This window comes from Entelurus aequoreus, linkage group LG08, assembly GCF_033978785.1.
Source record: "Entelurus aequoreus isolate RoL-2023_Sb linkage group LG08, RoL_Eaeq_v1.1, whole genome shotgun sequence".
NCBI classification, from domain to species: Eukaryota; Metazoa; Chordata; class Actinopteri; order Syngnathiformes; family Syngnathidae; genus Entelurus; species Entelurus aequoreus.
Genome location: NC_084738.1, coordinates 49897217 through 49915995, shown reverse-complemented (window position 1 = coordinate 49915995; position 18779 = coordinate 49897217). Strand labels below are relative to the sequence as shown.

Below are 18779 nucleotides of genomic sequence, written 5' to 3'. Positions count from 1 at the left end.
CATAAATAAATAAGTGAGTTTTGATTCACATAATGAGATGAAGATGATCTCATTTTTCAATAAAGTTCAATATGTTTATCAGGATTCTTCTTCCTTCTACTTAGTAAACATTTTGAGGTTAAATAGTTTCTTAAACTGAATCATATTAGTACATTATGTGAGTTTTTTTGCTTAATCCATTCCATAATTCAATTCCACATACTAAAGTTGACTAAAGATACTATACTAAAGGTTGTGGTTGTTTTATATTCATCCAACTGTTTTATGTTAAAATATTCCCTGAGGTTAATTTTCTTCTCTTTTGTTGAAAATAAATGTTGTACATTTTTGAGAATGTGGCTATTTGCTTTGTGCGCAATTTTAGATGTTGAATTGAATTTCCATTGACATGCTACTGATTAGAATTAATGATTATACATAGCGATTCCAATTTTTTTGATTCAGTAAAAAAAGGGTTTGAATGTTCTCGATAGCCAACATTAGGAATTATTCTGACCTTTTTTGTAACACGGTTATACACGTTTTTCATGACAGATTCCAATAGTTATTCATTCTAAGATATAAATAGCAAATTACACTTTTTTTTACCACTCTGTACTTCAGGCACTTCATCATGTACCCTGCTACTTCTCCTCCATTTTTGTTAGTTCTGTTCCTGTAGATCGGTTTATGGCAATCACTTTGAAGGGTTCTTTGAATTGTTCCAAAAAAATGGTTCATGTTGTAATTTACCTACAAGCTTCTGCTGTTGAAATTAATAATTGAGAATGTGTTGTCATATTTATTGTTGCTAGTACTGTATATTGTTCATCTGTATAATAAAAACAATTATTCCTTATGTGGGGGTAACATTTGTATACAGATCTATATTATTCTCAAATTCCAGACTTTTATGGTCCATGTTGCAGAAGGTTTTAAGTTCCATATTTTCCTATTCAGCAATATTTTGATTTGCTTTATGAATATCCATGAGTGTTGATGGATGTGCTCCTAAAACTAGGTCTTCTTGTTCAGCTATTCCTTGAAACTTAATGGTATTGATGTTGAATGTAGATATTTGTTTTCCATCAGGCTCCATTATTGTTGTCGTCGTTGTCGAAGTGCCATCCATCCATCCATTTTCTACCGCTTGTCCCTTTTGGGGTCGCGGGGGGTGCTGGAGCCTATCTCAGCTGCATTCGGGCGGAAGGCGGGGTACACCCTGGACAAGTCGCCACCTCATTACAGGGCCAACACAGATAAACAGACAACATTCACACACTAGGGTCAATTTAGTGTTGCCAATCAACCTATCCCCAGGTGCATGTTTTTTGGAGGAGTCACGGGGAGAACATGCAAACTCCACACAGAAAGATCCCGAGACCGGGATTGAACTCAGGTCTACTCAGGACCTTTGTATTGTGAGGCACATGCACTAACCCCTGTTCCACCGTGCTGCGAAGTGAAGTGAGCTTAACATTTGTACAGATCTTAGATGTCTTTGTCAACAAGTACTCTTGCTTCTGGACCGCCTTTGAGCTTGATGTTCCCTAAATTTTCCCCTGCTTCCTCAAGTCGCGTGCTTTCTTGGCGATGTCAGCATTATGCTTGGTGATGTGTTCATTCACGTACACATTTTTGCCCTTCAGCTCCTTTCCCTGTTTCAGCAGTGCGATTTTGGATGTCCTGTTGGCGAGCTTCACGATGAGGACCGGCGTGGTGGTGGTGTTTCTTCATTCAGTGGAATGCACATGTACATGGTGTTAATATCGACAACATCCTTTGATTGCAAAAACTTAACCACTTTTTACGATGCTGAGACAGCATCCGTTTTATCGGGTTCCCCTCTGTTGTCAACTTTTTTGGCGTAGGATCTGGGAGTGATAAGCAGGCCTGTCTTGTATACTGATCCATCTCCTCTTTGATATTCTCCAGATCTGTGTTATCTTGTTACTTGTAATTCAACTGTTGGCTCAATGCCGCAATCTCATCTTGCAGGACTTTCAACCCGTCTCACTGCTGTGGTGTCCACTCTGAGATTTCTTAATTTCATATTTGAACTTCCTTCTATCATCACGAAAATCCTTTCTCTCCATGTTATTCTGTGCTTGAAGACTTTCTATATTTGACTGTAGGCCTCTAATATCTGTAATTGTTGACCTTCTATATTTGATTGTAGACTTCTGATATCCCATTGTAGGTTTTGTATTGTTTGCACCAACATTCCCATATCCGGGTCATCCGTTTGCTAAAATTCGATCTGTGAGCCCGAAACTTGTTATGTACTGTGCGTTTAATAGTTACTTAGCAGCCACTAAAAGCTGTTGGTGTTCTTAGCTTTGACAGCTAGCTGCACTAAGTTGTTTATTTCAACAAATATTGTACCTTGCGGGGAGTCAGAGCTGTCTTATTTATCACTTTATCTGAACAAAAGCACTTAAAACCTGTCCAAACTCTCTCAGCCTAATCGCTGTATAGCTTCGAGTTGCTAGGCAACCGCTTTAAGCTAGTATGGCTTGTTAGCCCACGGCATGCGGCACCTTCATTTTGCTTATTATTGAAAATCTGTGCCTCCCGCTGGGCAGAGTTCAAGTCAAATATGTTCGCAAGCTGCCCTGCAGCTGTGATCACAACCGGTGGTCAGGAAAGCTCCAGTTTTACTTAAAATTCTGGTAATCAGAGCAGAGCATTTTTTAATTGCATCCTCCTCCTGTGACAGGAAGTGACAGTCATAATGAGGACAAATCACAGGGCTGTCATTTAAAAGTTATTGTGTTTTCAAGGCTTGCTGCAGTCGTATTTTGTTTTTGCGGGACACGACGGGGACTGCTGACTCCCTTTTGTTTAAGTGCAGAAATTAGGCTTGAGGTAAGCCTCTCCAGCAAGGATGATGGCACGTCTTTATTGGAGCGTGACACATAGGAGGTCAAGGATGAACACGTTCCGCCGACTGCGGAAATTTACTTTGATGGAGGATTGAAAGTGAAAGAGCAAGTCTGCAAACGTAATGCAGAGGCCACAGAAACGGATGCGACAGACAAACACGTTAGCCTGGCTGCCAACATATACTTTCCAACGTTAGAATATTGTTAAAATATAATAGCACACGTCAACATTTGTTTCTCAAGGTAAACAACGGCAGCCACACCTCTGCCAAGGCTTATTTATTGTCTACGTTCTAAAAAGTTGTATAATTTTATCAAGATCCACAATTATCAGACTATGTGTGACCCACCAGCATTCTCAATCTGGCCCGGCGGGACGTCTTGATACATGCTTTAACAACATTTAAGTTCATCCACTGCACACATATTGCTATCTACATGCCATTTGTGAGTAATATTATTCAATGACCATGTGTCATTAGCATCAATTTATATGTAAAAATCCAAACAACCTTTCCCAACAATTGGGCAAATAACACCTGAAGTTAACACACATGTCCCGCACAATGTCACCTTCCCACTTAACTGTGTGGACATTGTAAAAAAATGTCGAAGCACCACGCACAATTCAAAACTACACCCATCTAATTCCACAACAAAGCATAATGGGTAATAAGCAAAACACCCTCTCTCCACATTATCCAATGTTTTAGCTGTGTTTGATGTTTCTGATCGCCTGCAAAATGTTAAGGAGATCGTCAGGAAAGTAATCAAGGTAAGAGGTAGTAGACTTTCACATACCCTGAAAGGGGTCCTGCTATGCAAAACCAACTTTTCTTACCTATTGGTACCTGCTGTTGTGTATTTGAGATTTGCATACGTCCTGAACATTTTAAATCAAACTGTGGAGGCATTGTTGAGATATTTATAAAACTATTTTACCTTCCTTCATGCTTCCGCTAAAGAACCCAATTGGAATTTGCCCCATTAGTGACATTTTCCCATTGGTGACATCAGCAGATTATCTACAGTATAAATTCACCCAAAGTGCTTTGCGCCAGGCTGCCATTGTATAACGTCGCTGTGAGTCAATAAGCTCCTTTTTGGCAATCCTCTTGTTGTGCGGCAGACTGGCTCGTACATGCGCATGCATCCTCTGCTGTTGCAAATTCTAATACAAATTAGAGCATAGTTTGGACCATAAGTAGGGTGACTAGAATGATATTGAAGCGCTGAACCACAACATGGATGACGAGAAGACACAGTTGAAGTGCCACCCATCCATTTTCTACTGCTTGTCCCTTTTGGTGTCACGGGGGTTGCTGAAGCCTATCTCAGCTGCATTCGGGCGGAAGGCGGGGTACACCCTGGTCAAGTCGCCACCTCATCGCAGGGCCAACACAGATAGACAGACAACATTCACACTCACATTCACACACTAGGGCCAATTTAGTGTTGCCAATCAACCTATCCCCAGGTGCATGTTTTTGGACATGCACAGTTGAAGTGGAGCCACGTAAATAAGGCCACCCAGAAAATGGCACATCTTGAAGAGACAGTCAGAAAGCACCTTAAAAATGGTCTGTAAAACATAATCTATGCAAATTTTTTACCAAACAACCACCATTACATATTATTTAGACCACAAGGAAGTGTTTTAAATGTAGAAAAAAAAATTCATAATATGACCCCTTTAATATTTGATATTTTATCGTTTGTACTTCATATTGTATATACATACATACATATTCGCAGTGATGGGCAAGCTACTTGGAAAATGTAGTAAGTTATGCTACAAGGTACTCTCGATTAAATGTAGCTAAGCTACAGGGGAAGCTATCCCCCAGAGAATTGTAGCGAACTACATTACAAGCTACACTGCAAAAGTAGCTTGCTACATTTAATGCTAATACTACTTAAAGTGTACAAATGGACCCAATAATTACTATTAACCATATGTCATTTAGCTGGGGACACCCTACAACTATCTTTAGGGGCCACCATACCCCACTGTATGCATTTATTTAGTTTACATTTTCTATGGCCCACCCCTATAATGTTATTTTTTTTTCTACATATAGTAAAAAAATGCATCTATATCTTGACCAAAAAACAAAACAATGACTTGTATGTTGTTTTGGAACAGTTGGTAATGGTTATGTGCAGTAAAACTTTTTATGAACTCAACTCACCTTAATTTGTGTTCCTAAATTTGTGTTGGACGTCTTAGATGAAGAGAGCAGTTATGATTTTGGTTTACAGAATAAACAACTAAAACACTGTTTTCTCTAAACGCACACATTTGTCTAAATATGGCTAAGGAAACACATTATTGTGGGTTTCCTGGACGTCATCTTCAATACTAAAGGAATGAAGTCAGCTTGAATCGACCCTCTGTCTCCGACTCCCTTGTCGTCATGTGACATGAGTGCGTGGCTGTTATAATTTTGCTTACTAGTTTCGATGACCCGCCTTATCTTGCCTCTGATTGGCCAATACGTAATGTTTCGACCAATACTTAGCCAACTGTGACTCATCATACAAACACCAACCAATCATCATGGATTTTCTCCGTATGTACGAATGTTCTTTCATCCAGGTCATTGTATTTTCTCCACATTGGCCTGGATTCGTCATCCATTTTCTCTCTTTGCAGCTTGTAGTTTTGATGGGTCTAAAAGTAGCTAAGCTACAGGAAAGGCTACTTGTCAAAAAGTAGCTAAACTACCGCCAAGCTACTGGAAAATGTAGTTAAGCTACATAGGTTAGCTACAAGTAGCTTGTGATTGTCCTTCACTGCAAACTATACGAATGCACATGTTGCCCGTGCTATTAAAAGGGGAGGGGGTGTCGCACTAATATACAATGCAAACTTTAATCTTACACCTATCGTAAATAATAAATATAACTCATTTGAGGTGCTCACTATGAGGTTTGTCACACCGCTGCCTCTCCACCTGGCTGTTATCTACCGCCCCCCTGGGCCCTATTCGGACTTTATCAGTGAATTCTCAGAGTTTGTTGCTGATCTAGTGACGCACGCCGACAATATAATCATAATGGGGGACTTTAATATCCATATGAATACCCCATCGGACCCTCCGTGCGTGGCGCTCCAGACTGTAATTGATAGCTGTGGTCTTACACAAATAATAAATGAACCCACGCATCGCAACGGTAATACGATAGATCTAGTGCTTGTCAGGGGTGTCACCACCTCTAAAGTTACGATACTCCCGTACACTAAAGTAATGTCCGATCATTACCTTATAAAATCCGAAGTTCTGACTCATTGTCAACAAACTAATAATAATAATAATAACTACTATAGCAGTCGCAACATTAATGCTGCCACAACGACGACTCTTGCTGGCCTACTGCCTTCGGTAATGGCACCATTCCCAAATTATGTGGGCTCTATTGATAACCTCACTAACAACTTTAACGACGCCCTGCGCGACACCATTGATAGTGTAGCACCGCTAAAGCTAAAAAGGGCCCCTAAAAGGCGTACCCCATGGTTTACAGAAGAAACTAAAGCCCATAAATTATCATGTAGAAAGCTGACACTGCCCTCCAAAATAGTTTCTCTCTCTTTGATGAAATATCATTGGAGGAATTGTTAAAATGTGTAAATGGGACAAAACAAACAACATGTTTACTTGACCCAATTCCTGGGAAACTTATTAAGGAGCTTTTTGTATTATTAGGTCCATCAGTGTTAAATATTATAAACTTATCACTTTCCTCTGGCACTGCTCCCCTAGCATTCAAAAAAGCGGTTATTCATCCTCTACTCAAAAGACCTAACCTCGATCCTGATCTCTTGGTAAACTACCTTCCGTTTATCTCGAAAATCCTCGAAAAAATTGTTGCACAGCAGCTAAATGAACACTTAGCGTCTAACAATCTCTGTGAACCTTTTCAATCCGGTTTCAGGGCAAATCACTCTACGGAGACAGCCCTCGCAAAAATGACTAATGATCTATTGCTAACGATGGATTCTGATGCGTCATCTATGTTGCTGCTTCTTGATCTTAGCGCCGTTTTCGATACTGTTGATCATAATATTTTATTAGAGCGTATCAAAACACGTATTGGGATGTCAGACTTAGCCTTGTCTTGGTTTAACTCTTATCTTACTGACAGAATGCAGTGTGTCTCCCATAACAATGTGACCTCGGACTATGTTAAGGTAACGTGCGGAGTTCCCCAGGGTTCGGTTCTTGGCCCTGCACTCTTTAGTATTTACATGCTGCCGCTAGGTGACATCATACGCAAATACGGTGTTAGCTTTCACTGTTATGCTGATGACACTCAACTCTACATGCCCCTAAAGCTGACCAACACGCCGGATTGTAGTCAGCTGGAGGCGTGTCTTAATGAAATTAAACAATGGATGTCCACTAACTTTTTGCAACTCAACGCTAAGAAAACGGAAATGCTGATTATCCTGCTCAACACCGACATCTATTTAATAATACCACCTTAACATTTGACAACCAAACAATTACACAAGGCGACTCGGTAAAGAATCTGGGTATTATCTTCGACCCAACTCTCTCGTTTGAGTCACACATTAAGAGTGTTACTAAAACGGCCTTCTTTCATCTCCGTAATATCGCTAAAATTCGTTCCATTTTGTCCACAAGCGACGCTGAGATCATTATCCATGCGTTCGTTACATGTCGTCTCGATTACTGTAACGTATTATTTTCGGGCCTCCCTATGTCTAGCATTAAAAGATTACAGTTGTACAAAATGCGGCTGCTAGACTTTTGACAAAAACAAGAAAGTGTGATCATATTACGCCTATACTGGCTCACTTGCACTGGCTTCCTGTGCACTTAAGATGCGACTTTAAGGTTTTACTACTTACGTATAAAATACTACACGGTCAAGCTTCTGCCTATCTTGCCGATTGTATTGTACCATATGTCCCGACAAGAAATCTGCGTTCAAAGAACTCCGGCTTATTAGTGATTCCCAGAGCCCAAAAAAAGTCTGCGGGCTATAGAGCGTTTTCTATTCGGGCTCCAATACTATGGAATGCCCTCCCGGTAAAAGTTAGAGATGCTACCTCAGTAGAAGCATTTAAGTCCCATCTTAAAACTCATTTGTATACTCTAGCCTTTAAATAGACTCCTTTTTTAGACCAGTTGATCTGCCGTTTCTTTTCTTTTCTTTTCTCCTCTGCTTCCCTCTCCCTTATGGAGGGGGAGTTGCACAGGTCCGGTGGCCACGGATGAAGAGCTGGTTGTCCAGAGTCGGGACCCGGGGTGGACCGCTAGCCTGTGCATCGGTTGGGGACATCTCTACGCTGCTGACCCGTCTCCGCTCGGGATAGTTCCTGCTGGCCCCACTATGGACTGGACTTTCGCTGATGTGTTGGATCCACTGTGGACTGGACTTTCACAATATTATGTCAGACCCACTCGACATCCATTGCTTTCGGTCTCCCCAAGAGGGGGGGGGTTACCCATATATGCGGTCCTCTCCAAGGTTTCTCATAGTCATTCACATTGACGTCCCACTGGGGTGAGTTTTCCTTGCCCGTATGTGGGCTCTGTACCGAGGATGTCGTTGTGGCTTGTACAGCCCTTTGAGACACTTGTGATTTAGGGCTATATAAATAAACATTGATTGATTGATTGATACTCGAAACAGGCACCAAATTAGCATGACTACAAGATACAAATTACAAAAAATAACATTACATTACCCAGAAGGCTTAGCCCTTCAGATGGAAATTAATGTACAAACGTTTGTAGGTCTGAGCTACAAAGGAGGACAACAATTAAGATGTTTAAGCAATAAAGACTTGATATATTGTAAAATGTTACCATTCTTGCCTTGTCTACACAAGAAATAATTTGATTAGGTAGTTAATGTGTGCGTTTGAGTGCCTTTATACTGATTGGCCAAAATGTGCAGGGAAGTTGCAGGCATTGGACAAATTTGCGAGGCTGTGCATAATTTGCGGGAAATGTTAGAATTTTTGTGAACAGATGCAATTGTGACATGGCAAATTTCTTGTAGGAGACAGAATGAAGGTTTTGGGTAGCAATGTGTGTAGGAGTGTCTGCAGGGTTGAAGGGAGGTGTTGTTCATTTGGGCATTGGCATGGGTGTGTCGTATGTACAAAGGAAGTATTTAACGGACTAGCATGTACCTGAGGAAGGAGGAAATAAAGAACAGGATTTAGAAGAGAGGAAGGAATGAATTATGCATTGCCTTACTTTTGTTGACCGCTATAATTCACGCTTAAATTTATATGCTGTGCACACGCCACATTATCCATACTGCCCTATGTAATACATAACGAGTGTTCTAATAAATACACAAAACGCAGTCCGGATTTCGGCGTCTTTGCAAGTCATACAAGCTCCAATAATTAATTTCCACCTCTCAGCTACCAGAAGGAAAGGTTGGTCGCAACATTCCTGGAGTGAATGAATATTGAATAGAACCTTAAGTCACACTATTTTGGGGAGAAATACTCTTCTAAACTTGAGCAACACTGAGTAAGACCCTCTATCATCATGTACCTTGGGGATTCTTAACCTTTTTGACCTCAGGGACCAATTTATCCACTTTATCAAAGTTGTTAAATATCAAATATGAAAACTGAATTACTAATCTTAGTCTTGATCTTAACTGTATTCAACAATTACATTTAACCTACCTACAGTTTAAAACCTTCTCAAATGATATGAAACCATGTATTATTCACAAAGATTATTACTTATTTAACACATAAACCTTAGGCTTAGGTCAGGCTGATTAGCAAAATAAGTACTTACCATATATACTGCATAAGAAGGGACTCGTAAATAACTGACAACATTTAAATTGACGTACTATGTTGTGCTAAAATAAATAAACTACTGTACTTTTTGGGCTATAGAGCGCACCGGTATTTAAGCTGCATCCACCAAATTATAGAAGAAATAAATATTTTTACATATATTAGTGGCACCTAACTATATATTGCAGATATATACCGGTACGAAAGATTTTGTAAATATTTATTTACATGACTCATTTGTTTCCAAACGATGCCTGCAACACGGGCAGTAAAATGGCTGATCAAACAAAACCTAAGTCATCGTCATGGAACCACTAGCTGCGGAAGCTAGTTCTCTAATCAGCTAAACAGACTCAATAACTCCATGGTGACGTTTTGGTAAACTTGCAAAACTGAAACAATACAAAAAGAATGCCATTGTAAGTTAATAATACTAACAAAGACACTTGTAAACGTGTTAGCATATACTCGGTAATGCTAAGAATGCTAGCTTGATTACATTACGATAGCACGTACTAATATGCATGAAAACACACCCAAAAACAACACTAAGGAGGGATGGTTTATTAATTATGAATTATTTTAGTTATATTGTAAAACTTACGAATAGTACATGAATGGGGATATACTTCCGGTTCAAGGCACAAAACAGGAAGTAGATTTTAAACCCACAGCACCTGCAGTGAGCAAACTTGTCCAAAAGATGGTGCCATAGCAAACCAATAAAACACCTTTTAAGTGTCTCTGTTGAAAACTCTTTGTTGAGTACAAAACATTATGGTCGTTAATGAAGAAAAATCCATGAATTAGCCGCACCGTTTTATAAACCTCAGGGTATAAAGCGTAGAAAAAAAGTTGCAACTTATAGTTTGAAAAATACGGTAAATTAATAATGAATATATTTCTTTACTGTCAAAAATTATTTAAGTGCAAATAAAAATACAGCTTCACCATTTCAGCTCTTAAAAAACTTCCCTCTGACTTTAGCTCCAGACTTCTTCTGTTTGTTTGAGACTGTCAATACTGCAAAACAAGTGGTGGAAAAGATATTAACAACTAAGTACCGCTGCGGTACTTAGTTGCTACCCATACGGACCACAGCTGTCATTGTGGTTTTTGGAAGTCTTTTGTTTATTAAATGCAAGTTGGACCTATGTGTTACCACTTGGACGTTGTAAAGTTAACTAGCTAAAAGACGGAGGTACAATTTTAACTGCGGCTTCTTCTGCCAAAACAAAACAAGTCACATTATTGGATAATTCCTGCAAAGAGAATTATTTCAGCTGGCATTTATTTAACTGAAACTAATGCAATGAGTTACTTACACATCCTACCACTTATTAAAAAAAAATCACAAATATGCATGAAAACACTACTATCAGACATATGACGGTTTAGTAAGTATGAATTGTTTTAGTTATAATGTAAAACTTACAAACGTTTAGAGTGATGAATGAAGAAACCATATGAGTAGAAAAGCTAATTACGACGAGTAAGACGGAACCGCACTTATACTTCTGGTTTAAGGCATGAAACAGAAGGAACTACTGTAGACTTTCAACCTGCAGCACCTGCAGTGAGGGTACTCATCCAAAAGATGGCACTATAGCCCAGACAATAACACACCTTTTGAGTCTCTGTGTCGGTGTTACTAATATGTAAGTTCGTTGAATACAAAACATTACGACTGTTGGCAATTTTTTTTTTTTAGCTGCACCTTTGTATAACTAGCAGGGTTCAAAGCTTGGGAAAAAAAAGTGGCGGCCTGTAGTCTGGAAAATACGGTTATTTGTTTCAGACACCCAAAACAGCATGACACGCATTTTATGCAGAGTAATTGTAGTTTCACACACATAAAACTAAGTGAAAGTCACATGAAATATGAAAGAAATGGATCCATTAATTTTTAGCATCAGCTTTAACTTGGTTAAACACACTTGGGGCTAAAGACGACGATGAGTGGAGAGGTAGAAGTGTAGGGAAGAGTCTTTTTGTAATTCAAAAGCGTTTCTTACCTTCTTTATCAAAATTCAAGCGATCACAACTTTTTTTGGCCCCACTGTGCATTATTTTTCAATTATACTCAATAAAAAAAAGTACAGAGTAACAGATGCGGCGTGGGATTCTTTGTTTCGCTTGATACATGGGCAAACAGTTTAGTTTGTTCAGCGCAATGTGCAATGGTACAATAACAGAGACAGTAACTGAAAACTGCGGAAAAAAACTAAATCAAAAACCGAATCCTACCAAAATCGGGGCGTATGAAAACTGTGGTACCACCGCACTGCATGCCATTATTATGTTATGCATTATGGACATTAGTATCTTATGTTTAAACTACAATCAAAACTGTACGCGACTTTACACACAATGGAAATATTAAAATTGTTTATGATTTGTAAGATTATTGTAAAATACACAATCTAAGATTAAAATATCAATCTAAGTGTGAGCAAATCTTATTCACACACAATTTAAAAAATATAGATATTTTTAAAATCTTTCTGATGTGTGTAATAGGAACATATGCACAAGTACAACCATGAACATACATTAGTTTCATTTTTAAGCATGACTTCATTAAATAACCCATGTAAGGTTAATGTTTGGTCTGATTTTTTTTGTTCAACTCACAGCAACGTTGTAGATAGCCATGCCCACAGCCCGGTGGTCATTGATTTTCTCCGTGGATATTGACTTTGTCTCGTAAGCCAGGAAGATGCCAAGCAGCAGCAGCAAGCCTTTATACCCGTACACCACACCTGAACGGACAGACCAGACAGCAGTTAGGGACACATGTCATACACTCAAACACCAGCGTATCCGGTGCAGGGTCCCTGATGAGCTGTTGAAATTTGTTACTGACAAAATAAATAGACCGAAAAAAAAAAAAGTCTACTGCAGAGGATGCTGGTTCTTAAAATAAGAATAATATTGAAGGGAGAAGTTCGGCCCCATGGTCCTTAGCTTTCTGGAAATGTGGCTCCGACATCAATTTGGTTGATGAGCCCTGCTCTAAGGGTCCCGGATCACTTGTTAACACATCTGGGGCCGTACTTATCAAGCTTCTTAGAGTGCCATTTTACACTTAAGTCCTGAGAATTTGCGAAATTTAGTCCTACTCTCAAACTTAAGAATAAAAGCTTTTTATCAACGTTCTTAAGTCTAAGAATCACTCCTACTCTCCACGATATTTAAGAGACCTTCAGAGGTGTCTTAAGTGGTTAGGAGTTTCCAGCAGGGGATGGCACTGAGGCGAGAGAGACGTGCGCGAACGTTCAGGGAACGGAACAATGTTTTGTTTTTTTTGATGACGAGCAGCTGATCAAACGGTATCGTTTAGACAGAGCGGATATTATTTTTGTCACAGATTTAATACTTTTCGATTCCTTAATGGTAATGCAGATATCAAAGGTAGTATCAGTATATGATTAATATTGGAGTGATTACAGTAGGGAAGGGATTTATATTACTCTAGCCTTTAAATAGACCCCTATTTGAAGATCTCTCTTATCTGCTCACGGAAGCTGCACTAGCTGTTCCAAGTGGGGACCAGGACGGCCCACTCCTCTTTGCATCAGTTGGTGACGTCTCTGCGCTGCTGACTTGTCTCCATTCAAGATGATCCCTTGCTGGCCTCCCAATTGACTGGACTTTCACATGAAGTCAGGACCCGGGGTGGACCACTCCTTATGCATCAGTTGGTGACGTCTCTGCGCCCCGACGTGTCTATATCCAAGATGCATGTTCCCCTGCTGGCCCCACTATGGACTGGACTCTTACATTATTAACCGTATCCACTCGGCATCCATTGCACCGGTATCCCCCCAGTCCCTTCCAAGGTTTCTCGTAGTTCCCATTGGGTTGAGTTTTTTCTTGTCCTGATGTGGCCGAGGATGTCGTTGTGGCTTTTGCAGCCCTTTGAGAAATTTGTGATAAAGGGCTGTATAAGTCAACTTTGATTGATTGATCAGTTGATATGGCCCCATTCCTGGGTGGGTCTCGCTTGAGAGGAAAGTGGGGGGTTAATAATTTTGCAATGCAGTCTGCTGAAAATGATGAAAAGCGCCTCTCTAAATAGCAACTGACGCTGTGGTTGAAGTTGGAATTGCCACAAAACACTTTTTTTTTTTTTAGATATTTAACACTTTACTGCAGTCTGCTGGCTAAAATGAAAACTGCAACCCCCCAATTCGTCACATTTCATGTGTCAGGTAAACCGCGATAAATGGGGCCATATGAATCCCCTTTCTACTGTAGATCGATAATTAAATTTTTCTGTCGTTTTGGTTAATGTTTACAAATTTAAGGAATAATCCTGGACACAGGAGGTCTTTGAGGGCAAAATACAAAGGGTTTCAATGAGTAGTAGATAGTAGTTTTTGTTTTAGTTTAGATATGGTGTACTATTGACTCAAACAATTGTATGCAATAAAAGAGAATAAAAAACTAGTTTAAATATTGTTGTTGATATTGTTACACTATCAATAGCACTCACCATAAATACATTCAAATTTAATACATGTGACCGGCCAATCTCACTTATAAATGATCAGTATCGAACTTGGTTGCGTAAAACCCGATTGGAACACCCCTACTGTAGGTATATTTAATCAAATATTGTTTACAGTTGACAGCAAAAACTTAGTAGCAAAAAGGTATTTGCAGGTGTAGTTGAATTTGACAAATGTTGAAATTAGGAGCAGTGAACATACATTTTAAAGGTAAGTAGTTTCAGTTTACTGAACAAAATTTACAGTGTATAAAAACTGTATGTCTTGAGAGGCCACTTGTACAACACGAGACATGTTCACTGACATAATGGCAATCACAGAGGGATTCTTCCCCTCAATACGAAAACCAATGCTTCCCATCCAATCTTGAGAGGTGCTGCATAGAGGAATGGGCAAAACTGCCCAAAGATCAGTGTGCCGAGCTTGTGACATCATATTTGAAAAGACTTGAGGCTATAATTATTGCCAAAAGTGCATCAACAAAGTATTGAGCAAATGCTGTGAATACTTATGAACAAATGATTTAAGCAATTTTTTTTATTTTTAATACGTTTACAAAATTAAAAAACTTTCACATTGTCATTATGGGATATCGTCTAAAGAATTTTGAGGACAAAAGTGCATTTATTCTATTTTGAAAGAAGGCTGTAGTACAAAAACATTTTCAAAAAGTTAGGCACTGTGAATACTTTCTGGATGCACTGTATGTTTATATGCAGCAGTAAAACAGTTCTGTTTGACTAAATGCTATTCACTATCAAAACAATGGAGGAACAATTACAGTATTTGATCTCCTGCTGATTTTATCATTTACACTCTTTTTAAAAACATACTGAAAGATAAAATATATGTCAAAACAAATCAAGAAAAAACATAAAATAAATTGAATTTATTTTGGATGCATGGCATTTGATCCTTAAGCAAAACATGGTTTACAGTAGTAATTGGCGACCATTAAAGAGGTTTTTGTACACATCTCGGGGGATTTTGATCTACTCTTCACAGATACTTCCCAAATTCTGAGCCCTTTGCTCAGAATTTCAGCCTCCTCCACAGATGTGGGATTAAATTCTGGAGACTGGCTTGACCTTAATGTGCTTCTTCTTGTGCCACTGACTTTTTGCCATCGCCGTGTGTTTTGGATCATTGGGCCATCTTCAGTGTTGTGGTTGCGACCAGGAGGTTCCCGTCAGAGATTCTGTGCCCTTGGCAGTAAATGTTTCCACTTACTGTACACACGGGAAGGATTGATGGTGTTTATGGGGTAATTTTTTTTATCTGGTTTCCAACACAGTGAGTCGAGTTGATGCCAAAAAGCTCAACATTTTTCTTCTTGACCACATCACATTCTCCAGGGCTTTCTCTGACTCATTCAGGTGTTGACAGGCCTGTACATGCATCTTTGAGAACAGAGGGACCTTGCGAGCCCTGCAGGATCTTATTCCATCACAGCAAAGTGTGTTACTCATACATCTCTTGTTGACTTGTGGTCTTATCTCCTTTGAAACCATTAGCAGGTTTTTCCAGGGCACCTTTGTCAGAATCAGCCTTGCCCCAAAAGCAGTAAGGGGTTTTAGATATGAGCCACTTGGGAATTGCCCAGCGTGGCATTTGACAGGGAGCGCCATGAGAATGAGGGGGAAAAAATCCCTCATCTGTTCAGATAAAATGAATGAAACTGTCTAAATAAATGATAAATGATAATGATAAATGGGTTATACTTGTATAGCGCTTTTCTACCTTCAAGGTACTCAAAGCGCTTTGACAGTATTTCCACATTCACCCATACATTCACACACTGATGGAAGGAGCTGCCATGCAAGGCGCTACCAGCACCCATCAGGAGCAAGGGTGAAGTGTCTTGCCCAAGGACACAACGGACGTGACTAGGACGGTAGAAGGTGGGGATTGAACCCCAGTAACCAGCAACCCTCCGATTGCTGGCACGGCCACTCTACCAACTTCGCCACGCCGTCCCTATGGGTGTTAAGTGTTTTTGTTGTATTAAGTGTTGTGTTAATTGTTTTTGTTGTATTATTTATCAAAGCAAAAGTCTATTGATGACTTCATTGATACAATGTACAGCATCAGTCTATACCCTAAAATCACAAAGCCAAGCAGAATCACAGGACACTGTGCCACGCTTATTGATAATATTTTTACCAAAGATTTTGATAATAACACTACACAAGTGGTCTACTTATAACCGACGTTAGTGATCATCTGCCAGTTTTTACAATATATGATGGAAACTACAAGAAGAACATGGAAGACAAAAGGACATTTCGAAGACTATGCACAGAAAGAGGATGACTGCCTTCAAAATTGAGCTACAAAAGCAAGATTGGGACAATGTGTATAATGAAAAAGAGGTTGATGAAGCATATGAACATTTCTTAAACAAGTTCATAATACTTTATGACAAACATTGTCCATGGATACAACTCAGTAACAAGCAGAGAAAGAATAATCAACCATGGATGACAAAAGGATTAAAAAATGCTTGTAAGAAGAAGAATACACTATATAGAAAATTTATAGCACAAAGAACTATAGAGGCAGAAATTAAGTACAAAAAGTATAAAAACAAGTTAACAGACATACTACGATCATGTAGAAAAGAATATTACAGTGAATTATTGGACAGGAACAAAAATAATATGAGAGCAACATGGGGCATCCTCAATAGCATTATTAAAAATGGAACTAAGAGGGACTACCCTCAATACTTCTTAGATGAAAATAAAAAAAAATGACAACATAAAGGAAGTAGTTGAAAGCTTCAATAATTATTTTGTAAATATTGGACCAAAATTGGAAGAAAGGATTCAAGACCCAGTTCCAATTGAGGACTATAATGATACCATAGAGCGAAATCCCAACTCCATGTTCCTCAGTAATGTGACACAGGAGGAAATAGTTACAATTGCAAAAAAATGTAAATCTAAGACTTCAACTGATTGTAACGGAATTGATATGGAAACGATAAAAAAGGTTATTGAAGAGATCTCAGGACCATTAATGTATATTAGTAACCTATCATTTCAAACAGGTACATTTCCAAACAAAATGAAAATAGCTAAAGTTGCACCAATTTATAAGACTGGAGACAAACATCAATTTACAAATTATAGACCTGTTTCTCTACTTCCACAATTTTCTAAAATCATTGAAAAACTGTTCAATAACAGATTAGAAAGTTTCATAAATAAAAATAGAATACTCGAAGAGAACCAATATGGATACAGAGCTAATGTTTCAACTTCAATGGCTTTAATTGAAATTACAGAAGAAATTACCAATGCAATAGATAGTAAAAAATGTGCGGCAGCGGTTTTTATGGATCTAACTAAAGCATTTGACACAATTAATCACAATATTTTAATCAAAAAACTAGAACGATATGGCATCAGAGGGTTAGTCTTAAACTGGATAAGAAGTTATCTAACGAACAGGAAACAATACGTGAAGCTAGGCGAATACAGGTCTACAACGCTAAATATATCCTGTGGTGTACCTCAGGGATCAATACTAGGACCTAAATTATTCAATCTCTATATAAATGACATTTGTAAAGTTACAAAAGATTTAAAGTTAGTATTATTTGCGGATGATACAACAGCGTTTTGTTCAGGAGAGAACACACAGGAGATAATACAAAAAATAACAGAAGAAATTAACAAATTAAAAAGATGGTTTGACAAAAACAGACTATCGTTGAATCTTAGTAAAACTAAAATAATGCTATTTGGTAACAGTAGAAGAGAAAGTCAAACACAAATACAAATAGACGGAATAGAAATTGAAAGAGTAAATGAAACCAAATTTCTAGGTATAATGATTGATGATAAATTGAACTGGAAATCTCACGTAAAAAATATACAACATAAAGTTGCAAGAAACACGTCAATAATGAATAAAGCAAAACATGTTCTAGACCAAAAATCCCTTCATATTCTCTACTGCTCACTAGTGTTACCATATCCGAGCTACTGTGTAGAAATATGGGGAAATAATTACAAAAGTACACTTCATTCATTAACGGTGTTACAAAAAAGTTTAGTTAGAATAATACATAATGTTGGATATAGAGAACATACAAACCCTTTATTTATTGAATCAAAAATACTGAAATTCCACGACATAGTGAATTTGCAAACAGCTAAAATTATGCACAAAGCAAACTATAACCTGCTACCCAAGAATATAGAACATATCTTCTCAAAAAAAGAGGAGAAATATAATCTTAGAGAAAAACGTAATTTAAAACATTTGTTTGCACGTACAACACTTAAGACCTTCAGTATATCAGTATGTGGAATTAAATTATGGAATGGATTAAGCAAAGCAATCAAACAATGTACTAATATGATACACTTCAAGAAACTCTTCAAACTTAAAGTGTTTACAAAGTACAAAGAAGAAGAACCATGACAAACATTCTCAATTTATTTCATCCATCCATTCATTCATTCATTCATTCTTAAAGTAATCTTACTTATCTCATCATATGAAATATGACTTACTTCACCAATTATTATTATTAAAATCTTACTATTATTTATTTATTTATTTTTATTGTGATTACTTATG

The 18779-nt window shown here is 38.3% G+C and overlaps 1 protein-coding gene across 2 annotated transcripts in view; it reads right to left on the bottom strand.

Annotated features, from left to right (window-relative positions):
• Positions 1-18779, bottom strand: part of LOC133656006 (gamma-aminobutyric acid type B receptor subunit 1-like) — a 507931-nt gene that overhangs the window by 59866 nt on the left and 429286 nt on the right. For both annotated transcript variants that reach the window (XM_062056726.1, XM_062056725.1), the window contains one exon: positions 12307-12434. In XM_062056726.1, coding sequence (XP_061912710.1) covers positions 12307-12434 — 128 coding nt within the window. The remainder of the gene's footprint in view (positions 1-12306; positions 12435-18779) is intronic.